The following is a 27,142-nucleotide window of genomic DNA, read 5'->3' as shown; positions in this document are numbered from 1 at the left end:
GGTTGCCAGGCCCTTGGCTGGAAAGACATTTTAGCATACTAACAGACAGCATTTGGGAACAAAGGTGCTATCCCCCCCGCTCCAATACAATCCACAAACAGACATGGTCAAACCAGTTAGTCACATGACTAACCTGCTTGGCAGTCAGGGTTCTTTTCCCCTGAATTGTACAGTTTGAACTGAGAGCCTACAGAGAAAGCAGAATGCTCCTGGAATTAAGCAGACCTCCTCTCCTGCCTGTATGCTCCCATCTCTTTCACACGGAACTCCAAAACCTACTGAAGACACAAGAACCCCAAGAGAGAAAAGTCTCCTACAGTGAACAAGGTTTAAGAAGAATACTGGGCCCCAACGAAAAGCAAGATCTATCTACAATCAGGGACTCTCAGTGAGCTCGAAGAACCGTAACAACTCTTCAGATATTGCCTCAAACCTTTCCACTTTATTTTTCTTCTGCTCTTTTCATCTCTATCTGCATGTGTGTATCGCGTATGCATGCTAGTATAGGAACATTGTTTAACCGTAGGCATTAACCAAATTACAGTTTAAGTTTAATAAATTTTACTTTTCTTCTTTAAACTTGAGAAAACCTGTTGTGCTGGTTTCTATGCCTTATAATTGGAAAGTGGTGAACAAGGATTCACCAAGGGGGAGCTAAAAACACTGTTTAAAATTAAACCTTGTTACAGTAAGACCAAGTGAAGGCTGAAAGGGAACTCTAGACCTCTCTCACCTGGTCGCAATAATTCCCATCACACCCCTTGCATCTCCACCTTCCCATTACCTATTCCTCCACCCCCTCACTACCTTCAATCCTTTTGCTTTGAACTGCTCACTCAACCACGGGATACTGTCTTCCCTTCCATGGCATTCACCTCACCCTTCGATCTCCAATGTTCCGAACTTACACCAACTATCCCGATTTACCTATCCATTCGTCTCAAAATGGCTTTACTTACTTCAAAATTCAACATAACAATTAAAACAAGGGAAGAAACGGTCTGCTTTTCTCAGTACCCCCCGCAACATTCTCATAAGTGTTGGAAATTAGAGTTCGTCTTGTGCAAGTGATTAGTTAGCACTGACGTTTTCTGTCAAAGCACACAAGATAATTGGTCAACTTCAAAGTGTGATGAGTTTTTTTTGAAAACTTAGATGGGGAAGAAACAGGAGAAAAAGTGCAGAGAAAGGAAAGAGAACAGCGAAAAGGGAAAATAAAAGAACTTGACCTTGTATAGTGCCCTTCATGACCTCGGACATCCCAAAGCACTTCGCAGCCAATGTATTTATTCCCCCCCCAAAGTGTGTTCACTCTAGTTGAAAATGCAGCAGCTGATTTGCGTATAGCAGGTGTCATAGATGAGATCATGACCAGATAATTTGTTTTTAGGTGCTGGTTGAGAGACAAATGCTAGCCAGGACACAAGAACTCCCCTGCTCTATGATTAGTGCACTGAGGTCCTGAGGAAGCAGACAGAACCTTGACCTAACATCTCATCTAAAAGATGCCACTTTCGATGGTGCAGCACAGCTCTCACTCCATACCAGAGTATGTGCTCAACTCCCTGGAGTGGGACTTGAACCCATGACCTTCTGCCTTAGGAGAGAGTGCTACCACCGAGTCAAGATTGAAACTTCAAGTAGCAATGTGGTTCACACGTCCTGGCATTATCGAGTATTTCCATAAAAACTAGCTTCTTTCCTCCAAAACAGCTTCAGAAATGGCAAATGTCTTCCTGCAAGTTTCTTGATCAGTTTGGACTTCTCGTTAGTTAACCTCATGATGGAGGCAGTGGTTATACTGGATTCATGAGTAAACTGTCATTTCTAGCTGCACAACCTGCAAATCCATGCCTCAGCATGGACTTCAGCACTTCGTTCTCTCAGATACATCCTCAATATTGTCATCAATCCTCCTGACAAGGCAGGCGCTGTTGTTGTTTGACAAACTGATCTCTACCTTAGAGGCCAAATGGCAACTCTCCAACACCTCTTACCAGACCATTACCCCACTACTTAACTAAACCATTGTTTCCCAGACTGTCACTAATCTTATCTTCTCTAGGAGAGCTGCTCTCCATGGCCTCCAACCTCAAAGCCCCCCAACCTCGCTTCTACCTCCTTCCCAAGATCCACAAACAGGACTACGCTGGTAGACCAATCATTTCAGCCTGCTCTTGCCTCACGGAGCTTATTTCTTTATATCTCAACTCTCTTTCTTCCCAGTCCAGTCTGTACCCACTTCAAATGCTTTTTGTCTCCAACAACGGGCGGCACAGTGGTTAGCACCGCAGCCTCACAGCTCCAGGGACCCGGGTTCGATTCTGGGTACTGTCTGCGCGGAGTTTGCAAGTTCTCCCTGTGTCTGCGTGGGTTTTCGCTGGGTGCTCCGGTTTCCTCCCACATCCAAAAGACTTGCAGGTGATAGGTAAATTGGCCGTTGTAAATTGCCCCTAGTGTAGGGAGGTGATAGGGAATATGGGATTACTGTAGGGTTAGTATAAATGGGTGGTTGTTGGTCGACACAGACTCGGTGGGCCGAAGGGCCTGTTTCAGTGCTGTATCTCTAAATAAATAAATAGACAGTTACTGGTTTTCTGGCTCAAAATGTCTCCTTCACCATGAATGCCCAATCCCTCTACATTTCAACGCCACCCACAGCCCCCTCCCCCACTGTCCTACCACGACAGCCTAATGGCCTTCTGCATCTTCCTTGAACAGAGAATGAACCATCCCAATCGACTATGACCCTCCTCCTATGCCTGGCTGAACTTGTTCTTATGACACACAAACATTAAGCAACTTCTCTTTTCACTTCACTCAGTTCCTCCAAACAAAACTGTTTGGAGGCCTTAGCAAGATGTGCTTTTGGTGGGATACAAGAAATATTCTTTGTTCCAGTCCTACTTGGGTTCTCTTCCTCACCTCTTCTTCCAGTACACTGATGAGTGTATTGGCGCTGTTTCCTGCTCTTGCCCTGAACTGGATTATTTAATCAACTTTGCTTTCAATTTCTATGCCTTCTTTGTCTTCACATGGTCCATCTCCAACTCTTACTTTCCTTAGCTTCTGTACCTCTGTTCCTGAGGATAGGCTGTCGACCAATATATACCATAACCTACTGACTACCTTAATTACACTTCCAGCCAACCCTGCTTACCATCAGCACTCTATTGCACTCGCCAAATTTCTCAACTTCCATCACATCTGTTCTGACAATGCCACCTTCCATGCCAATGCTTTCATATGCCTTCCTTTTTCCCTCAACTGAGAATTCCCCTCCATCGCAGTTGACAGGGCCCTCAACTGTGTCCATTCGAATACCAAACTTCTGCTCCCGGCCCTGCCCCTTCCTCTCCCGCCCAGAACCATCAGTGGGGAAGATGACGGCAAGGGGAATCCATTCAATGGATTTCTGCCAATCCCAGAAATGATGCCACTACCAAACACATCTACCCCTTCCTTCCCAGGTTTCCGGAAGAACCGTTTGCACCTTAACACTCTGGCCCACTCCTCAATCTTCCCATGCAAGATCGCCCTTTTACCTTCTCCCTTCCAAAGTCCAGGGCTCTCAAAACTCCTTTCAGGTGAAACAGAGATTTACTTGCACTTCTTTCAAATTGGTATACCCGTATGCGCTGCCCACAATACAGCTTCCTCTACAGTGGAGAGACCAGCAAAGATTGGGTGATCACTTTGCAGAACTCCTCCGTTCAGAATGTAAACATGTCCCTGAGGTGCTGGTCACTTGTCATTTAATTTTCTGTCCCACTCTCATGTTGACCTCCGGCACTGTTCTAATGAAGCTCAATGCAAGCTGAAGGAACAGCATCTCATCTTTCAAAGTAGATACTTTACAGCTTTCTGGACTCAACATTGCGTTCGACAACTTCAGCTCAAACTCCCATTTTTTCGGACAGCAGTTGCTGGTAACAATTTTTCTTTTGTCATTTTCAGCTCCTCTAGACCCATCTTTTGTTATCATTACCACTTCCTTTTGCTTTATGTCACCATTCCTTTAGTTATTTAAGCTCTCCTGCCTTCCACCCGATCACAGACCTTCCCCTTCTGCTCTTCCTCCCCTCTGCCATTTGCCTGCCTCTATGCTTGTTTAAAACCTGTTACATCTCCAACTTTTCCAGTTCTGACGAAAGATCATTGACCTGAAGCATCAACCCCGACTCTCCAGATACTGCCTGGCCTGCTGAGTATTTCTTGCATTTTCTGTTTCTAGATCAGCACGAGCTCCAATTCTTCTGATTGCTGGTTACTTGATCTACAACACTGTAGAGTTGTTATCCAAAGACTTACTTCTGCATAAAATGGTTCAACCAGAAACATTTAAATTTATTCATGCTCAAGATTTAAGTGAAGCATTTGATATGCATTTACAAAGATATATTCTCCGAAGAAAATATGGATTGCACTGAACACCAAGCTGAAACAAGCAACTTTCTATTTATTAGATGCTCCAGCTGTTGTCAAGGTAATTTTGAAAGATGAGGCTATATAAAGTCAGTTGTCATATTATAAGTCAAGCTGAATACTGAGTTAAGTACGCCATTGAGAAATCTAATCCAAAGCCTCAGATACATTAACAGAAAAACCAGCACACCAGAGTTATAGTGGATAACATATGGACGGTTACCGGATTATCAATGGTACAGTCTTTAAAAGGTGAATTTTCAGTGTCAGAATTTTTAAGGTCAGCAAGAATTCTCCGGTGTATTGCCTGCATTTTCAAAAAGAATTTGTTATAAGAAAATGAACAAACATCCACATTTCTACTATATATTACTGCTGATAATTCAGATTAGTTGGGCTGTGGCAGAGAGCAACCGTGGAGAATTTAAGTTTAAAACACTTCATCAGGAATAGTAAATCCCAGAAGAACATTCTTCGGTCTTTGTTAGGTATCTCAGGATTATCATCTGGCAAACACAAAAATAGAATGTGCTTTATCCAATGTATTTTGTTATGTCACATTTAACTCTCTTCATAGAAAATACATTACTGAATGTTACTATTTCCACTAAATTTTAACAATGAAAAACTTTATAAACACGATAAAAACTGCTTTGGTAAACTGAAGAATTGCTCCTGCACCAGAAGTTCTCCTCTGACACCACTCCTAAAAGGTGGTGACCACACTGGGCCAACATTCGACAGTAAGCTATTCTTCATGCAGGAACTGCATAGCAAATAATAGCTATTCAATAGTGGGACTAAAATAGTTGATGGTCTTTATCCTTTGATCATACACTGGATAACAATCAAGAGCATGAATTCCGATCAAACCTGGAGTCATGAAGATTGAGTAATGGAATAAATTTGGGGTTGAAACTTTGACCTTGATGCCCTCTATGGTTCAGTGATGCACTGAATGGCACATGCACGTAATAGTCAACTTCTAATTCTTTTAACCTCAAAACCCTCCCAAGCCCATTTGGTGGGTTTTGCATAATTATGTAGTCTCATTTTTATTCAAAGTAGTAAGTTAAATCACATTTATGGTTACAGGTGATAGTGATAAATATAAACCTATGCAAACACATCGTTAATAGAGTCAACAGTCTGGAGTTTGCGGTTAAGCAAGGACGCTTGTTACTGGCCTTGAAGTAAATCTCAGATTTAGTGATATCTCTGGTGAGAATTTCACCTCTAGCACTGTGCAGTGGTACTGCAACTGATTGCAGCATTCTTTACTGGGAATTCACAGTGTGGAGCTGGAGTGATTTCATCAAGCTGCCCAAGCAACCAATCACATTTAAGCATTTTCAGACACCCAGGCAGGAAACAAAAAAAGACAGTAAAATAAAATAACTTTTTTTTTTAAAGCAGAGAGCGAATTCAAGATTGGGACATACAAATAAAATAAAAAGGTAGAAGCTAAAATTATTCTGAAAGATCTTGAAAAGTAATTTAGAAAAGCTTAAAAATCTACGAATTAAATCATTTAACAGCACTTAATGAAAATAAAATTCTTTCAGGGCCAATTCTGTTGCTCACCAAATTTTATTAACCACAACACCATTTCGACCAGCAACGTGGGAGTGAGAAAGTTGAAGTTCTTTCTGATTGAGATTGTGGTCTCTGGGAGGTTCACCGCACAGCTTGTGACAGAGCACTGAGCGACAACACAACTTCTGGATTTCTGAGCTAATCTGCGCATGCCCGATGGTTTCAGAGGGGTAACGAAGGTGAATGCCAATAGTTCACTGTGAACATTCCCAACCACTGCTCCCTGCCCCGTTCCTCCCCAAACCCTTGCAAAATCCAGGCCATCATCAACTCCATATTCCTTCCCTTTAGGTAACGACACAAAATGCATATTTAAACAGTGCAATTTTGACACAGGTAAGACAGTGATGTATTGTCCCCGTACCCCATTGACAGAGTAAAAATGTATGGTAGTTTGGCAGATCTATGAAGAAAACTGTAGGCATATAAGGGATGGGAACCGGAGCCACGGATCAGTGGATGGGGTAGCTGTTGAACAGGCAGATACCGAGTGTAGAGAGTCTGTGAGGAAGGTTAGACAGTTGACATGGCAAAGTTGCAGCCAGTATGATGGGTTGAAGTGTGTCTATTTTAACGCAAGAAGAGTCAGGAATAAGGGTGATGAACTTAGAGCATGGATCAGTACTTGGAGCTACGATGTTGTGGCCATTACGGAGATGTGGATATCACAGGGGCAGGAATGGATGTTGGATGTTCCGGGGTTTAAATGTTTCAAAAGGAATAGGGAGGGAGGTAAAAGAAGTGGGGGAGTGGCATTGCTAATCAGGGATAGTATCAGCTGCAGAAAGGGAGGTCGTCGAGGAGGGTTTGTCTACTGAGTCATTATGGGTGGAAGTCAGAAACAGGACAGGAGCAGTCACTTTATTGGGAGTTTTCTATAGACCCCCCAATAGCAACAGAGACATGAACAGATTGGGAGGCAGATTTTGGAAAGGTGCAGAAGTAACAGGGTTGTTGTCATGGGTGACTTCAACTTCCCTAATATTGATTGGAACCTCCTCAGTGCAAATAGTTTGGATGGAGCAGTTTTTGTCAGGTGCGTCCAGGAAGGTTTCCTGACTCAATATGTAGATAGGCCGACTAGAGGGGAGACTATGTTGGACTGATGCTTGGCAACGAACCAGGCCAGGTGGCAGATCTCTCGGTGGAAGAGCATTTCAGTGATAGTGATCACAACTCCCTGACCTTTACAATAGTCATGGAGAGGGACAGGAGCAGACGGGATGGGAAAATATTTAATTGGGGGAGGGGGAATTACAATGCTATTAGGCAGGAACTGGGGAGCATAAATTGGGAACAGATGTTCTCGGGAAATGCACGACAGAAATGTGGAGGTTGTTTAGGGAGCACTTGCTGCGACTGCTGGATAGGTTTGTCCCGATGAGGCAGGGAAGGGATGGTAGGGTGAAGGAACCTTGGATGACAAGAGATGTGGAACAGCTAGTCAAGAGGAAGAAGGAAGCTTACTTAAGGTTGAGGAAGCAAGGATCAGACAGGGCTCTAGAGGGTTACAAGGTAGCCAGGAAGGAACTGAAGAATGGACTTAGGAGAGCTAGAAGGGGACATGAAAAAGTCTTGGCGGGTAGGATTAAGGAAAATCTCAAGGCGTTCTACACTTATGAGATTTAGATTAGATTAGATTAGAGATACAGCACTGAAACAGGCCCTTCGGCCCACCGAGTCTGTGCCGAACATCAACCACCCATTTATACTAATCCTACACTAATCCCATATTCCCAACAAACATCCCCACCTGTCCCTATATTTCCCTACCACCTACCTATACTGGTGACAATTTATAATGGCCAATTTACCTATCAACCTGCAAGTCTTTTGGCTTGTGGGAGGAAACCGGAGCACCCGGAGAAAACCCACGCAGACACAGGGAGAACTTGCAAACTCCACACAGGCAGTACCCGGAATCGAACCCGGGTCCCTGGAGCTGTGAGGCTGCGGTGCTAACCACTGCGCCACTGTGCCGCCCTAATGTTATGTGAGGAACAAGAGGATGGCCAGGGTGAGGATAGGGCCGATCAGGAATAGTGGAGGGAACTTGTGCCTGGAGTCGGAGGAGGTAGGTGAGGTCCTAAATGAATACTTTGCTTCAGTATTCACTAGTGAGAGGGACCTGGTCGTTTGTGAGGACAGCATGGAACAGGCTGATATGCTTGAACAGGTTGAGGTTAAGAGGGAGGATGTGCTGGAAATTTTGAATGATATGAGGACAGATAAGTCCCCGGGGCCAGACGGGATATACCCAAGGATATTATGGGAAGCGAGGGAAGAGATTGCCGCGCCTTTGGCGATGATCTTTGCGTCTTCACTGTCTACTGGAGTAGTACCGGATGATTGGAGGATGGCAAATGTTGTTCCCTTGTTCAAGAAAGGGAATAGGGATAACCCTGGGAATTATAGACCAGTCAGTCTTACGTCGGTAGTGGGCAAATTATTGGAGAGGATTCTGAGAGACAGGATTTATGATTTGGAAAAGCATGGTTTGATTAGGGACAGTCAGCATGGCTTTGTGAGGGGCAGGTCATGCCTCACAAGCCTTATTGAATTCTTTGAAGATGTGACAAAACACATTGATGAAGGAAGAGCAGTGGATGTGGTGTATATGGATTTTAGGAAGGCGTTTGATAAGGTTCCCCATGGTAGGCTCATTCAGAAGTAAGGAGGCATGAGATTCAGGGAAAGTTGGCTGTCTGGATAAAAAATTGGCTGGCCCATAGAAGTCAGAGGGTGGTAGTAGATGGAAAGTATTCAGCATGGAGCTCGGTAAGGATCTGTTCTGGGACCTCGGTTCTTTGTGATTTTTATAAATGACTTGGATGAGGAAGCGGAAGGCTGGGTTAGCAAGTTTGCCGATGACACGAAGGTTGCTGGAGTTGTGGATAGTGTGGAAAGCTGTTGTAGGTTGCAACGGGACATTGACAGGATGCAGAGCTGGGCTGAGAAGTGGCAGATGGAGTTCAACCTGGAAAAGTGTGAAGTGATTCATTTTGGAAGGTCGAATTTGAATGCGGAATACAGGCTTAAAAACAGGATTCTTGGTAGTGTGGAGGGACAGAGGGATCTTGGGGTCCATGTCCATAGATCGCTCAAAGTTGCAACCCAAGTTGATAGGGTTGTTAAGAAGGCGTATGGTGTGTTGGCTTTCATTAACAGGGGGATTGAGTTTAAGAGCTGCGAGGTTATGGCTGCAGCTCTACAAGGCCCTGGGTCGACCACACTTGGAATATTGTGTTCAGTTCTCGGAAGGATGTGAAAGCTTTAGAGAGGGTGCAGAGGAGATTTACCAGGATGCTGCCTGGACTGGAGCGCATGTCCTACAAAGAAAGATTGAGGGAGCTAGGGCTTTTCTCATTGGAGCGAAGAAGGATGAGAGGTGACTTGATAGAGGGGTACAAGATGATGAGAGGCATAGATAGAGTGGATAGTCAGAGACTTTTTCCCAGGGTGGAAAGGGCTATCACCAGGGGGCATAATTTTAAGGTGATTGGAGGAAGGTTTCGGGGAGATGTCAGAGGTAAGTTCTTTACACAGAGTGGTGGGTGCGTGGAATGCGCTGCCAGCGGTGGTAGTAGAAGCAGATACATTAGGAGCATTTAAGCGACTCTTGGATAGGTACATGGATGATAGTAGAATGAAGGGTAGGTAGTTAGTTTGATCTTAGAGTAGGTTAAAGGTTCGGCACAAGATCGTGGGCCGAAGGGCCTGTACTGTGCTGTACTGTTCTATAATATTTCAAAAGCTAAAAAAGTCAATGTTCAACAGTTACAGAACCTTGGGCACTGTTACAATAAGCTGAAGATAAATATACTTCAAAAATTTTAAAGTATTGTTTCAGGAACGATAATGCCACAGCTTTGCATTCATTTTACATCTTCAAAGTTATCTAAATTGAAACACATTTTTCTATGCCTAAATTTAACAGTAAACCTACATATCAAATGCAGTATTTGACATTCTGCAAAGGGAGAATCTACTGTGGCTTAACCCTACTCAATAAGTATAATACAGACTTTAAGAAATGCAAATTTTAGTACAATTTTGGGTTTTCCATCCTTTGTATCATATCACACAGACAAAATAGTCCTTGTACAGAAGCAAGTTAACTGGATGCATTTGGATCCACCAATGCATACCTTTGAAACATCCCATCACTTTAGCTACTCCTTTTATTAACACCTATTTGATAAATGCATGCAAGTCAAAAGGTCTTTCTGAAATGTAACCATTGTAGCTACAAAGAGCTCAAATCAGTCACTTTAAATTCTCTGAACTCTAAATTAAAATACTACAAAAACTAGAATCAAAATAGTGCTAATGATAATTCACCATCACAAACATCAATTGGTTTGTCGTGTTCATCTCAAAAAGCTGAAAGCCACAATGAGGATTCAGTAAATTTTTCTGTTAACTGTAAAGATACTTTCAGCAAAATTAAGTGCAGATTCCAAGGAGTTCTTTTAAATCCTTTCGAAAGTTTCTAAAATCACATGAAGTTTATTGCTTTGTATTAACTTAAGTAGATAGCACAGAAAACATACAGCACTACAAAATTTTTGGCATTTACTTCGTACTTGTATTGTGTAAACAGAATCATAGATGAACACTTTATGCTGATGTACAGTTCATTAAAAAGGTAGCTATTATCATGTAAAAAAAAAAGTTTCAGAAATAATGATGCCACCACTTATCTGGCCATCAAATTTACCCATGGGCATTTTGTTTGGTCCATGGATGCAGCATACAGGCACACACAAGTAGAAGCATTTAACAAATTTATTCATTCATTCTACTTTCTTGCAGTTTTGAAGGAAAGTATTGTTTTGTTACTGGATCAAAATGCAACTGCATTGGCTCTACAAGATAAATTAAAACTTTAAATTGTGACAACTCCTGTAATGTTTAAGTGGAAACCATGTTCTTAAGGTGAAATAAAGAAAATCCTGGAAGGTACATTTGCACTGGAGTTCATTTTGTTCTGCTGATACTGCTGAACCTGCAAAGCGATGTAGCACTACCCGTACTCTGTCTGTGGGATCAATCTGTAAGTCAAAATGAGAACAGAAGGAGCACGCCTCTGTCATTATCACTTGCAAAACCGAGTACTGTTCTTTGTGGTTAAAACACCACTCTTTATTTTTGTGAACACCTATATGATCTGGGTGAGAAATATTTAGTACTAGTGCATAGGGCACTGCTCCTGCTGTACAGATCATTTATAAATCAGCCAGAATCACAAGCAGTAACAAGTGAAAGGATGAATTGAAGCCAATTTGCCGATTAAGATATTAACACAAGACCCAATGGGCCCCCATCGCAAGCAGATATGGCCAGATACTGTTAGTATGCATTTGTAACATGAATTATGAAAATTAATCTCACCAGAATGTAAGAAATAGGAAAAAAAATTACCTGAGATAGATCAGGAATATCACCTTTGTCAATCCCTACTTGCTGTAAAAACAAAAACAGCCAGTTAAAATGCTTATATTGGCAAAAATCTCATTACACCCTCTGTGACTCATTATTGTGGCATTGCAACATAATGGCCTAATCGTGAACGTTATTTCAAAACTTTCAAAGCATTGTTTTCATTTTGTGGCTACATATTAAAAAGGAATCACCATTATTCATTGGTATGTTGGGGACTGGACTGCGGCTGAGTTTTTTTTTAAGCATGGTCCCATTCTAAACAATCAAGTATAACACATTGGGGCTGGACAGTATGGCAGATCAGCAATGGCTGAGCAGTAGGGATATTACAGAATTTCTTTTTAAAAAAAAATTGAAAATACTGGACCTTAAAGGAAATAGAGCCTCATGGTTTTGTGTTACAAAACAAAACAATGCCTTCACAACAGGACCAAGGATGCATGGAACAGTGATGCCAGCTGCTCAAATAATTTATTTTGTGGATCTGCGTTTGGGAGAAGAAAATTTGTTTTTCCACTCAAAAATCAGGATGTGTCCTTAAAGCACCAGAATATTCTTACGATGGACAGCGGCACAGTGGCTAGCACCACAGCCTCACAGCTCCAGCGACCCGGGTTCAATTCTGGGTACCTCCTGTGTGGAGTTTGCAAGTTCTCCCTGTGTCTGCGTGGGTTTCCTCCGGGTGCTCCGGTTTCCTCCCACATGCCAAAGACTTGCAGGTTGATAGGTAAATTGGCCATTATAAATTGCCCCTAGCATAGGTAGGTGGTAGGGAAATATAGGGATAGGTGGGGATGTGGTAGGAATATGGAATTAGTGTAGGATTAGTATAAATGGGTGGCTGATGGTCGGCACAGACTCGGTGGGCCGAAGGGCCTGTTTCAGTGCTGTATCTGTAAACTAAACTAAAACAAAACCATCCATTTGTTCCTGTTCTGAATTAGATTTTAAAATGCTGCACAGCCTTCAGGTTTCTGGAAGTTTCCATTTATAAGAGTAACAGTGGCACATTCTCAGAATCCACTACTGATATTCTTTATACAGGAATATCTGTAATGAAAATTCCAATGAAAAGGAAAAGCATGTACAAGCAAATGTCTTGAAAGTGACTTTCTGCAAGTAGTTTAGCATTTTATTTCCAAACTTATTTTCATTTAATAATTTACTAGTGCATCTTTTGTGTCAAAATACTGTTTTATAGTATTTGGAGTGTTTGGCAATATAATGAATACCAATATGACAGAATTCTTCACCAAGATGGAGGGTGACGTAGTTGATTCTGAGACTAGGGTCCTGAATCTTAGTAAAGGAAACTACAAAGGTATGAGGCGCGAGTTAGCTATGACAGATTGGGAAACGTTACTTAAAAGGGATGACTGTGGATAGGCAATGGCAAACGTTTAAAGAGCACATGGATGAACTGCAACAATTGTTTGTCCCTGTCTGGCGCAAAAGTAAAACGGGGAAGGTAGCCAAACCATGGCTTACAAGGGAAGTTAGAGACAGCATTAGATCCAATAAATCTGCCAGGAAAAACAACAGAATTGAGGATTGGGAGCAGTTTAGAATTCAGCAAAGGAGGACCAAGGGATTGATTAAGAAGGGAAAAATGGACGAGAGCAAGCTTGCAGGGAACATAAAAACTGACGGTAAAAGTTTCTACAGGTATGTGAAGAGAAAAAGATTGGTGAAGGCAAATGTAGCTCCCTTACAGTCAGAAACAGGGGAATTTATAATGGGGAACAAAGAAATGGCTGACCAACTAAATGCCTACTTTGGTTCTGTCTTCACAAAGGAGGACACAAATATCATACCAGAAATGTTGGGGAACACAGGGCTTAGTGAGAGAGAGGAACTGAAGGAAATTAATATTAGTAGAGAAATGGCGTTGGGGTAATTGATGGGATTGAAGGCCGATAAATCCACAGGGCCTGATGGTATGCACCCCAGAGTACTTAAGGAAGTGGCCCTAGAAATAGTGGCTGCATTAGTGGTCATCTTCCAAAATTCTATAGACTCTGGAACAGTTCCTACAGATTGGAGGGTAGCTAATGTAACCCCACTATTTAAAAAAGGGAGGTAGAGAGAAAGCAGGGAATTATAGACCAGTCAGCCTGATGTCGGTAGTGGGGAAAATTCTAGAGTCCATTATCAAAGATTTTATAGCAGAGCACTTGGAGAACAGTGGTAGAATAGGGCAGAGTCAGCATGGGTTTACGAAAGGGAAATCATGCTTGACAAATCTACTAGACTTTTTCGAGGATGTGACTAGTAGAGTTGATGAGGGGGAGCCGGTGGATGTGGTTTATTTGGACTTTCAGAAGGCTTTCGACAAAGTCCCACATAAGAGATTAGCATGTAAAATTAAAGCGCATGGGACTGGGGGTAATGTACTCCGATGGACAGAAAATTGGTTGGCAGACAGGAGACAAAGAGTAGGGACAAATGGGTCTTTTTCCGAATGGCAGGCAGTGACTAGTGGGGTACCGCAGGGTTGGTGCTAGGACCCCAGCTATTCACAATATATATTAATGATTTAGATGAGGGAATTAAATGGAATATCTCCAAATTTGCAAATGACACAAAACTGGGTGGGAAGGCGGGTTGTGAGGAGGATGCAGAGAGGCTTCAGGGTGATTCAGACAAGTTGAGTGAGTGGGCTAATGCATGACATGCAGTATAATGTGGATAAATGTGAGGTTGTCCACTTTGGTAGCAAAAAAGGCAGATTATCTGAATGGCTATAAACTGAGGGGGGGGGGGGGTGGAAATATGCAGCGTACACCAGTCGCTGAAGGTAAGCATGCAGGTGCAACAGGCGGTAAAAAAGGCAAATGGTATGTTGGCCTTCATAGCGAGAGGATTCGAATACAGGAGCAGGGATGTCTTGTTGCAATTATACAGGGCCTTGGTGAAACCACACCTGGAATATTGTGTGCAGTTTTGGTCTCCTTATCTGAGAAGGATGTTCCTGCTATAGAGGGAGTGCAGCGAAGGTTTACCAGACTGATTCCTGGAATAGCAGGACTGACGTATGAGGAGAGATTGAGTCGGTTAGGATTATATTCGCTGGAGTTCAGAAGAGTGAGGGGGGTTCTCATAGAAACCTATAAAATTCTAACAGGACTTAACAGGGTAGATGCAGGAAGGATGTTCCCAATGGTGGAGACCAGAATCAGGGGTCATAGTCTAAGGATACGGGGTAAACCTTTCAGGACTGAGATGAGGAGAAATTTCTTCACCCAGAGAGTGGTGAGCCTGTGGAATTCGCTACCACAAAAAACAGTTGAGGCCTAAAACACTGTTTTCAAGGAGGAGTTAGATATAGCTCTTGGGTCTAAAGGGATCAAAGGGTATGGGGAGAAAGCAGGAACAGGTTACTGAATTGGATGATCAGCCATAATCATGATGAATGGCGGAGCAGGCTCAAAGGGCCGAATGGCCTACTCCTGCTCCTATTTTCTATGTTTCTAAGTCAAAAATATTGAGTTTTTACAAAAAGGGAAGAACCACTGCACATACACAATGGCCCAATTTTATGAGAAAGAGCAAGTTCCTATCATAAAATGGGCAAGCTCAGATCAAAATGGCCAATGAAACCACGGGTAAGTAGGGGGACAATAAGAATGAAAAGCAAAGACAGGCAGGACATTATGAACAGGAGAAAGCAGTTACAAGGAGAGACAGCAGGCAGATTTTCCTCTTGCATTTGGGCTTAAAGCATCACTTCAGGAGAGGATGTAGAGGAAAAGTAGATGAAGAGGTTTTCAACCATTTAAATGAAGAGTTGAAAAATTGGCTGGCCTCTATTATGTTACTTTACAACCAAGAGGAAAAGCTGCCATAAATATTTTTCTTGTCGATGTGCACCAACACAATAGATAAACCAGTTTAACTAAAAAATATATACCTGAAGCTAAAATTACAAAGCAAGTATGGGTTAAAGCTTTTCAAAGGCAGCAGGAAGGGGTGGGGGGGGAGGCGGGGGGGAAAGAGAGGGAGGGAGGGCAGAAGAGGAGAAAGCGTGAGGAAGGAAAAGTGAGAAGAAATATTTTAATAGTGAATGAGATTTGTAGTGTTTCTTCAGTAGCTCTATGTCCAAATCAAATCACTGCAAAATAGTCAAAAAACAGGCCACAGGAAGTAAAAATAGCCATTTTGAATTGACCAAAGTAGCTATGTTGGGCAATGGAATTATACCAATTTGCAGTGGAATGAACTTTGGGCCAAACTCAAGTCTCTTCAATTTTAGTTCTGCTAAGCAAGAGGTCTAACTTTTGAGCTCCAAGAAAACAGGAATTGAACTTCCACGAATGCAATGGTACTCAAACATTCGTCCACTGTTCACTTAGACAGGGCAAAAGACCCCATCTACTGGCCCTAGCCCACCCACTTTCACTTGACATGACAAAAAAGCTCATCAAAATTAATGGGAAGATTGGCACTACGTTCGATGAGACACCAATGAGGTGATGTCTCGTTCCAAGCTGGAGAGCTTAATTCTCATGTCAGGCTCCACATTCAGCCAGTTCCTCCTTTTATGTTTTCAGCCCCACAAGTGTTGAAAAGCTGATTTTGCAGTTGTATATTATAACAGTAACAAATATTGGTTATAAAACTACATTGCTATTGTTTATGCTCATGACGACTCATGCCACACATGCCGGAACCGGTCTGGTTGTGTGACATACAAATGCTGCAGATCAGGGTTCTGTCTCGTTCTCTTGCAGGATGTTAGCCGTGGCATTGTGCATCAGTGACTTGCATTTTGGACCAGCCCTCAGACCACCTGGAGGACCCTTGCAGACCACTGCAGCATGAAATGATGGTAAAACTGAACTCTTCACAATTATACGTTTATTGTTGAAAATAAAGACATTGTCAAAGCTTTTCGTCTTGCACGTATCAGGACAATCTGCAAGAATAACCAATGTAAGGGAAACAACTTATACTGTGTGGGAAGAAAGCTGATTGGTTCTAACCCACAGTATAAGTTGCTCTTTGCCCTTACATTGGATATTCTTGCAGATTGTCCTGATGAGTGCAAGGCAAAAAGCTTCGAAATCATGTCTCTATTTTCAGCAATACTCAAGTTCTGTACTACCGAACGACTAGATGTTTATTCTTTATATTTCAAGATTTAATAAACAATTCCCTGTTTACGTAATGACATCAAATCGCAAAACATTCTTCAATTGAAAGCTGTAAACAGAATGCTGAACCTAGCTTGCCAGAAACCAAAGCAAATGCTTCAATTCTGGATAATGCAGTACAAATTCAAATCAAATAGACTTCACAGTAATTTGAATATTCGAATTGCCCATAGTAAGAGCCCAACAGCAGCTCAATTGAGCCACAATGTGCCATTTTTCATGATGGTACTCTCAAGTGTTGCATGTGTTACTTTTAGGAAAACATTTAAGACCCAAGTGATTTTCTCCCACAGACCTATACTGTGCAAGTTCAACACTCTGCAGCCAACACCAACACAATTTGATTTTTTTACATCGATCAATTTCAGACGACTTGTCACAACTTCAAAGAACTTGGGTCAAAAAGCTTACTGAACAAAACTTGAAGTTGTAATTGCAATGAAATGAAATGCATTGATTAGTTCTAATACATTCCTTGGGCCTATATTCCAAAATAAACTGAAGGCCAGAAAATCACCAAAATAGTTGGTGTTTTAAAAACAGCAACAGGATTCATGTACGATAAATATCCTACATTTCTACCTGACTGCAAAGTTATAGTTCAATTCTCAAGAGCTAGGATAACCTCAATTTTGAATCATGTCGTGCTGACAGCTACTGTACTCTTTACTATATATCGCAGATACCTGATGTAATTCAGACAGACTGCTTTCATTTCAGAAAAATTCAAAAGCATTTCTGTAACTACACACAGTTCAAACAGGTAAACCTTCTAAAATATTCAATATTTTTCAGACTGTAATTTTATTTCCAGATTATCTCTACTTCATATATTACATATATATGTGTGTTATAGTCACAAGTTTGTGGTTTTGTGTACCACTCCAGGCTTGAGCACAACAATCTAGGCTGACACTTCAGTGCAATAGAGGGAATGCTGCACTGTCACAGGTGCTGTCTTTCGGATGAAATGTTACACCAAGGCCCCGTCTGCCCTCTAAGGTGGATGCAAAAGATCCCCATGACATTATTTCGAAACAGAGCAGGGGAATTGTATCCAGTGCCCTAGCCAATATTTATCCCTCAATCAACATCATTAAAACAGATCAGGACATTATCTCATTGCTGTTTGTGGGAGCTTGCGGTGTGCAAATTGGCTGCCATGTTTCCTACATTACAACATTGACTACGCTGCAAAAGTAGTTCATTGGTTGCAAAAAGCTTTAGGAGATGGTGACATAGTAGTAATGTCACTGAACTAGTAATCCAAAAATGCCCTGGGGACACAGGTTCAAATCCTACCATGGCAGCTGGTGGAATTTAAATTCAAATAATTTATAAGTTCAATTAATTAACAAAAATCTGAAATTGAAAGCTTGTCTTAGTAATGGTGCCATGAAGCTATCCATTGCCGCAAAAGCCCATCTGATTCACTCATGTCTGAAAGGAAGGAAATCTCTGTCCTTACCTGGTCTGGCCTACATGTGACTCCAGACCCACAGCAACGTTGTTGACACTTAACTGCCCTCTCAAATGGCCCAGTAAGCCATTCAGTTGTCAAGGACAAGTCGGGATGGGCAATAAATGCTGGCCTTGCCAGCGACGCCACATCCCATGAAATTAAAAAAAAAAATACACAAGTCTCTCTCAAATCAAAACCTGCAAAGAAAAAGGAAACAAAATGGAAACAGAAGTTATGGTCTGAAATAGCTGAACTCAATGTTGAGACCAAAAGGGGGTAAAAATGCCTAACCGAAAAATGAGGTGCTGTTCCTCGAGCTTAATTGGAACACTGCAGGAGGCCAAGGACAGAGAAGTCAGCATAACAGCAAGATGGAGAATTAAAATGGCAGGCAACCAGAAGCCCGGGGTCACGCTTGCAGACTGAACAAAGGTGTTCCACAAAGCAGCCACCGAATCTGCGTTTGTTCTCCCCAGTGTATAGCTGACTGCATTGTGAGGAGCAAACACAGTACACAGTACAAATTCAAAGTACACATAAATCACTGATTCCCCTGGAAGGAGTGTTTGGGAACTTGGACAGCGAGAAGAGGGGAAGAAAAAGGGCAGGTGTTGCATCTTCTGGACTTGCATGGGAAGGTGTCTTGGGAAAAGGAGTTGTTGGGGATACTTGAGGAATAGAACAGGGTGTCAGAGGGAACAATCTCTTTGGACTGCTGAAAGTGGAGGGGAAGATCTGTTTGGTGGTGGTGTAATGCTGGAGATGGCGGAAGATGACCCATTGAATACGGAGGCTGGTGAGGTGAAAGGCGGGGACAAAGGGAATCCTATCGTGGTTCTGTGATGGGGAAGGGGTGAGCGCAGAAATGTGGGAAATGGGACAGACTCGGTCGAGGGCCCAGTCAACCATGGTGGAGGGGAACCCTCTGTTGACGGAAAAGGAAGACATACCAAAAGCGCTGGTATGGAAGGTTGCATCATCAGAACAAATGTGAGATGGAGAAACTGGGAGAATGGAATGGACTCCTTACAGGAAGCGGGATGTGAGCAAGTGTGGTCAAAAGTAGCTGTGGGAGTCAGTGGACTTATAGTGAATGCTGGTTGACAGTCTCCATATCTGGGGGATAGAATGAGAAGTCCAGGAAGGGAAGAAAAGGAAAGAGTTGGAGATGGACCATGTAAAAGTGAGAAAAGGTTGGAAATTGGAATCAAAGTTGATGAAATTTTCCAGTTCAGAACAAGCATCAATACCAATACATTCATCAATGTACTGGAGAAAAGGTGAGGGAGGGCACACCCTTCAATCCCCCCCCACCAGCCCCCGACTTGACTATTTTAACACTTTCCTGATTGGCCATCATCCACTTTGTCATTCAAAACTCTGCAGCTCATATCCTAACTCGCATCAAGTCTCGTTCACCCATCACCCCTTTGTGTTGACCTACATTGGCTCCCAGTCCAATACAAAATACTTAAAGAGGATAGACAGGGCAGATGCATTTAAGATGTTTCCCCTGGTTGAAGTCCAGAACCAGGGGATACAATTTCAAAATAAGGGGGAAGCCATTTAGGACAGAGATGAGGAGAATTCTCTGGACTCAGAGTTGTGAATCTTTGGAATTCTCTACCCCAGAGGGCTGTGGAAGCTCAGTCAATGAGTACGTTTAAAGCAGGTTTCTAAATACAAATGACAAAAGGGGATATGAGGATAGTGTGGGAAAAAGGCATTGAAGTGGAAGATCAGCCATGATCATATTGAATGGCGGGCCTGCTCCTATGTCCCTAACACCTCAATTTTAAAATTCTCATCCTTGTTTTCAAATCCCTCCATGGTCTTGCCCCTCCCTATTTCTGTAATTTCCTCCAGGCCACAATCCTCCAAGATACCTGTACTTCTTCAATTCTGGCCTCTTGTGCGATGCTTTCAGCTACCTAAGGCTTAAAGCTCTTGAATTCCCTCCCCAAAACTCTCTACCCCTCTTTCCACCATTAAGACACTCCTTACAATCTACCTCTTAAACCAAGTTTTTGGTCATCAGTCCTAATATCCCCTTACGTGGCTCTCTGCCAAATGTTGTTAAATAACTCTCCTGTCAAGTGCCTTGGGATGTTTTACAACATTAAATGTGCTTATGTAAATGGAATTTGCTGCTGTTACTTTGCAGTGGACCTGGGTCATCCTCTATGTTCCCTCAGCCTATCATCTAGATGTTTTTCAGCATCACATGCCAACTGTCTGATCCTAGAACAAAATTTTACCTGGACCTTTGATGTTGGGAAAAATGTCAATTATTTACACAATTAAATAGCAGAAATCTGCACCTTCAATCCTATAGCTTGGTTGATAATTACAAACCAATTAATTCCAGATAATATTTATGTGTGAAGTTTAATGATAAATGGACACAGACCAGACACGTTATATCTAAATTACTATTGCACTCCTATATGTTAAGGAATCATGTAATTTTGGCAAATATCTTTAAAGATACTGTCTTAAAACATTTCCATACAGGTCTGCAATAATGTGGTTTCATGTAAGAACTTTATATGTAGAAAATGTAACTTTCATATGAAGGTTCAATTGTTAAATTTAAACTCAATGGGTCTAGTTAAGAAACTGGTTTATAATATCATTGTATACTACACTCCAAGTAAAGTGTACCATTAAACTATTTCCACCTTTGGAACACTAGAGATGTGAAATAGCAGCTATGTGGATTCTTCACTTGCACGTGATCAGAAAGCAGAGTTTTTGTTTGTAATCAGTTGAGCCCATTAATTGAAATAAGTACAGGAGCAGTAACAGAGTTAAGGTCATCGAATTTAAAGAGAAAATATACAACAACTAGAAACAACAATGGGAGCCTATAATGGTGGTGCAATATACAGGAAACCTAATTTACATCATGCATTGTTAATACACAAGTTTATGCCTACGATTCTTCAAACAGATTCACAATTTGTAGATTTCTCAAAAATAAGGTCAATTAGAACATTATCTGCCATTTCAATTTAATTACTGTTGTCTTTTTTTTCTTTCTTTGGCCTCCTTGTCTCGGGAGACAATGGGTAAGCGCCTGGAGGTGGTCAGTGGTCTGTGAAGCTGTTACTGTTAATTACTGTTGTACATTACATATTACTCTAAAGCAACATTTGCTTAACTTTGAACTATGTTATGAACTACGTGGATGTTTAAGGCTGGGCTCACATGACAAAAATTAACAGAACAAAGGGAATACGATACCGATATTTTATGAACTTCAAATTCGAGAATATTTTCCAAATTTTAAATGAAACACCGGGGCTCAATAACTCTCTGGTAAACTTACATGGGGGTCAGTTACAACTGATCATATCAATGGGTTGTCTAAATACCAAATCACAGCAGGATCACTGCACCATATATAAATGTTTTTAATTGTAGAGGTGTTATTCAAACCAAAATATTGAATTTGCTCTACAATGCTTTAATAAGATAATGGATACAGTTGCTGAGAGTTGCAATTGAGTATGAGTGGTGATCCACAGCAGAATAGTATTTGGGTTAGAAAGAATGGCAATTAGATAAATAGAAAAAAAAAGGAAATAAGGTGAAAGTACTAAACTGCAACAGATAAAGACAGCAAGTAAAAATTTTAAAATACAAATCTTGCGTCTTATTTATTTTCTTGTGTTTTTTTCTATATTTTGCAGGTAACATGGAGTACTTTTTTTTTTAAATGAAGTGATATACCTGCTAAGAATCAATCTTCAAACATTAGTCTACAAAAAATAGTCAAAACAGGGCTGTGCTCCAGAAACCACAAACCTTATGTAGTATTTTAGCAGTTACTTACTTCAGCAACTTTAAGAAATTCTGAAACTCTTGTCATTCTAGTGAGAAATTTTTTATAAATTTCTAGTGCTTCTTTACATTGTCCCTTCTTCATTTCAAAATATTTTTCTAAAATCAGAAAAAGAGATTATAATTACATTCAACTGCAGTGTAGCACCAAATGTTATTTTGTTCCAGCAGAAATTAAGATTCCAAGGATTTAGATATACATTGCTCCAACAATAGAGAAAAAAAGGCATTTTGAAAGCTGAAACTAAATGATGCAGAAATTTACACAAAGTTAGCATTAGTAAAGGAATTTTTTTCTCTATTTAGAAAAAAATTACATAACATGAGACTGTAGTCCTTTCCTCCAATGATCCTTGCGCCAACTCTAGCCAAGGCTATGGACGACCTCCAAGTCTCAATAAAATGTTATCAACTACATTGGGTGGCGAGGATAACCTTCGGATCGACTTGTCCTACAATTTCCCCTCCCTCTTGGCTTCATACCTTACACAAAGTCATGGTGGGGGGGCGCGGGGGGGGGGGGGGGGGGTTGCGGAGAGAAAGAAAATCAGAAATTTGCAGTGTGGAACACTGATTGTGAACTTGAAATCCGTCAGTTTTTGAAAAGGCACTATTTGCAGGCTCGTTCATTCACTGGTCATTTTAAAATTTTATACTACCAAGATTGAAAAGTATATAACCCCATTAATATTTTTAAGTTTAGAAAATTAATTGATTATTTTTATTCATCTCATTAAGTCTTCCTCCTCTCAAGCCTATTCAATCAGCACTTTTACAGGAGAAAGACACATATTTGGCACAGAAAATCTTCGTGCCAGAGCAACCTGTGGCTGGTCACCAAAGAAGCCTGTAGATCTCCATTTTTTTTTTTTGCAGATCCAGTTGTTCAAATTATATACAAACTTCAAACATGTTTAAATTTGAGGCCATATAGTAGAGTAGATTACAATTAAAAAAATAGGGTAAGAACATTAGGCAAATAGATTAAAAGAGATTAGAACTTCATATTTCTGATGAGATAATTGGTAACTAATTAAACTGCAGTGAGCAAGTTGATTTGCATATGGTAAACTGTACTCACCTAACAAATTAATGATTCCATCATTGTAACACGCAAATAATTTGATTAGATCTTTGAAAAGTAGTAAGAAAGCAGCATTTATTACTCCATTTGATAATTCACCAGGGCTGACCTGCAATACCAAATCGTTATCATTTAACAGTGTAGTTGCAAACTATATTGTTTGAGTACATCTATAAGTACCATTATTGAGTTCGTAGCAGATTCTCACATACGCAAGCAGGTCTGCAAATTACAGTACAATGAATACTTTTTCCATGCAGGCAATGACAGTACAAGGCTGCAGAAATAGAATACTGGGCACTTTTTAAAAAAATTAATTCATGGGATGTGGGCAAGGTCAGCATTAATTACCAATAGGGTGGTAGTGAACTGCCTTCTTAAACCACTGCAATTGATGTGGTGTAGGTATACCTACAATGCTGTTAGAGTGCTCCAGGATTTTGACCTAGCGACAGAAAAGGAGCAGTGATTATAAATCCAAATAAGGGTGGTGTGCACCTTTGGGGGAGGGGGGGGGGGGGTGGAAAGAGACGCGGGGGGAGAAAGAAACATGCAAGTGATGGAATTCTCAAGAGTCTGCTGCCTTTACTCTTCAAAGTGGTGAAGTTGAGTAATTGGAAAGTGCTGTTGAAGAATCCTCGAGTTGCTGCAGTGCATCTTGTAGATGGTACGCAGTGCTGCCACTGTGCACCGGTGGTGGAGGGAGTGATTGTTTAAGGTGGTGGATGGGTGCCAATCAAGTAGGCTGCTTTGTCCCGGATGGTGTTGAGCTTTAGTGTTGTTGGAGCTGCACTCATCCAAGCAAGTGGGAAGTATTCCATAACACTCCTGAATCGTGCCTTGTAGATCAGGATTTGAGGAATTAGGAGGCAAGTTACTCACCACAGAATAACCAGCCTCTAACCTGCTCTTGCAGCCACAGTATTTATAGGGCTGGTGCAATTAAGCTTCTGGTTACGGGTGACTCACCCAACGTTGATAGCGGTTGGGGGAGGAATTCAGTGATGGTAATGCTGTTGAATGTCAAGAGGAAGTGGCTAGATTCTCTTGGAGATGGTCATTGTCTAGCACTTGTGTGGTGTCATTGTTCCTTGCCACTTATCAGCCCAAGCCCGAATGCTGGCCAGGTCTTGCTGTATGCAGGCACAGACTGATTCAGCATCTGAGTAGTTGCAAATGGAACCGACCACTATGCACTGTGCAGTGAACATCTCCCAATTCTGTTCTTATGATGAAGTATACAGTGTTTTTCCCAGGAGTCAGGATTAGGTTGGGGCTAGGGCACTGCCCTGAGGAACTCGTGCAGTGATGTCCTGGGGCTGAGTTATTGGCCTCTAACAACCACAGCCATCATCCTTTGTGCTAGGTCACACTTGCTTCTATGTAATTCCACAGGGAGTCAATTTCTCTTCTTACAAATACCATTCAACATGGTATGAGACTGCTTTCCCCAAGTTTGTAGACTGAAGGATATATAGTTTAAACATTGAGCTTGCTGACTACTCAGACACCACTGAACAGCAGTTGTAACTCCTATCAGATATTCTTCGGGTGAAATTTATGCCAGGGCTAGACACCTATGTTCTATTAGGTATGGCTCCATGCTCAAAATGACCCTATTCTGCGAGATTTTCTTCTTGATCTTTCCTGTTCTTAAAGCTGCAATGGAAATTGTGGAGACTCTGATCACAATCGTGCAATCCACCTTACATATGGGGTTGTTGCCAGAGGACTGGAGGATTGCAAATGTCACATCTCTGTTCAAAACTAAAGAAAAAGATGAACTCGACAATTACAGGGCAGTCAGTGAAATGTCTGTGGTGGGGAACTTTGAGACAATAATCCAGGAAAATAGTGGCACTAGGGGTAAGCATGGGCTCATAAATGAAAGTCAGCAAGGATTTGTTAGAGGCAAATTGTGTTTGACTAACTTGATTGAGGTCTGAAGTAATGGAAAGGTTGATAGCTCAGCTGATGCGTATATAGAGTTTCAAAAGGTGTTTGATAAAGTACTACATAATAAACGTATTAGCAAAATTAAAGCCCATGGGATTAAAGGGACAGTGGCAGTTGGATACAAAATTTGTTGATGGACATTAAAGCAGAGAGTAGAGATGAACAGTTAGTTTTGCAGACTGAAGGGAAGCATGCAGTGGTTTTCTCCATGAGTCAGTATTAGGAACACTGCCCTTATTGATATATATTCACAGCTTGGACTTGGGTATACAGGATATAACTTTTAAGTTTACAGATCATACAAAACTCAAACAGAAAAAATAATGAGGCAGATAATAACAGGCTTCAGGACACAGACTGGGAATTTGGACAGACACCTGGCAGATTAAACATAACAAGGCCATTGAAAAAGCATACGTGGAAAGACTGAAGAATCATTAGAGCAGAAAAGGATAAGAGTAGGTCTGATTAGGGATAGTCCAAAATTATGAATAATTTTGACAGAGTAAATAAGGAGGAACTGTTTCCAATAACAGAAGGGTCATTAACCAGAGGACACAGATTTAAAATGGTTGGCAAAAGAACTAGAGGCAACAGTAGAAAAAAAATTACACAAGTTGTGAACTAGAATACACTGTCTGAAAAGGGTGGTGAAAGCAGATTTAATAGTAACTCCTAAAAGGGAAGTGGATAAATACTTGAAGTGAAAAAAAATTGTAGGCCTTTGGAGGAGAGAGTAGGGGAGTAGGACTAGCTGTATAGCTGTATCAAAGAGCCAGGCCAGGCATGATGGAGCACAGAAGGAACCTGTTTGGCCTATCATTCTAATGATTCCTAGTAAGAGAAAGACCCATTGTAGATAACGAATTTTACAGTTCCCAAACAGAATCTGTCATTTGATAGTATATAGATGCACTATTGTCCTCCGTAAAAGGGAGAAGGGCAAAGCAAGAGGAGGAATAAGGAAATATTTGGGGATGGCAATAATGTTATATCTTAGACTGTGGTTTTATTCTGGACTTGAAACAAACATTCATGACCTGGGCATCACTGGCAATGTTGGCATTCATTGCCCATCAAGGTGGTGGTACTGGGCCACCTTCTTGAACTACTGCAGTACTTGTAGTGAAAGTAGCCCTATAATGTTAGGTAGGCAGTTTCAGGAGTTTGACCTAGCAACAAAGGAATGACAATACATGTCCAAGTTGGGACGGCACGTGATTAGGAGACGACGTTGAAGGGGATGGCGTTCCTAAGCACCTGCTGCCCTTTTTGTTCTAGAGGGTTTGTAACGTCCTGCCAAAAAAGCCTTACTGACTTATTGCAGTGAATCCAGCAGATAGCACAAACTGCAGCCAGTGATGGGGGGAATGGATATTTAAGCTGGTGGATGGGGCATTGATCAAGGGCTTTGTCCTAGATGGGAGCAGTATTGCAAATGTACTCAGTCAGGCAAGTGCAAAAGTATTCCAATACATTCCTGACTTGTGCCTTGCAGGTGGAAGAGGGCTTTGGGGAGTCAGGAAGAATGCCATTCACCATAGAACATCCAGTTTCCAACCTGCTATAGTAACAGCATTTATGTGGTTGCTCCTATTGAGTTTCTGATCAATACTGAACCCCCAAGGTGGGGGATATGGCAATGCTAATACCATTGAATTTCAAGTGGAGGTAGTTAGATTCTCTCTTGTTGGGAGATTGCCCTTGCCTGGCACATATGGCATTTATTAGCCCAGGCCTGGATGTTGTACCAATCTTTCTGCAGGCATGTATGGACTGCTTCATTATCTGAGAAATAGCAAACAGAGCTGAACACCGCAATCATCAGTGAATAGCCATACGATTAGTTCCTTTAGCAAGTCAGATCCTATACTTTGAAAGTTTGTGGCTCACATACTGTAGATATCAAAACAGCTGGGGCAGAGCAACTATTGCTGGTAAAGTATTTGGAAATATCCTGTTCCCATAAAAGTATTTTCAGCTTTATAGATAAAATTGAAACATTTAAGCCAACAATGAAATGGATGTGCGACTTCAGTTTAGACAATACTAGCAAGATTAAAATTTTATAGGGCCAATGAAGAAATTCATGGCATGCATTGATACAATTCTGTACCATATAAAAATGTAAAGTGCGGGTACAGGATACAAAGAGATCAGAAATGGAACATTCAT

At 41.5% G+C, this 27,142-nt stretch overlaps 1 protein-coding gene across 3 annotated transcripts in view; it reads right to left on the bottom strand.

Annotated features, from left to right (window-relative positions):
* snap91a (synaptosome associated protein 91a) overlaps positions 1-27,142 on the bottom strand; it is a 235,946-nt gene that overhangs the window by 102,956 nt on the left and 105,848 nt on the right. For all 3 annotated transcript variants that reach the window (XM_068026003.1, XM_068026004.1, XM_068026005.1), the window contains exons 7-9: positions 23,009-23,120; positions 21,920-22,026; positions 11,446-11,487 (exon numbers count right to left, since the gene is read on the bottom strand). In XM_068026003.1, coding sequence (XP_067882104.1) covers positions 11,446-11,487; positions 21,920-22,026; positions 23,009-23,120 — 261 coding nt within the window. The remainder of the gene's footprint in view (positions 1-11,445; positions 11,488-21,919; positions 22,027-23,008; positions 23,121-27,142) is intronic.

Source organism: Heterodontus francisci, chromosome 3 (genome assembly GCF_036365525.1).
Source record: "Heterodontus francisci isolate sHetFra1 chromosome 3, sHetFra1.hap1, whole genome shotgun sequence".
Lineage (NCBI taxonomy): Eukaryota > Metazoa > Chordata > Chondrichthyes > Heterodontiformes > Heterodontidae > Heterodontus > Heterodontus francisci.
This window is presented reverse-complemented; position numbering and strand designations above follow the sequence as displayed.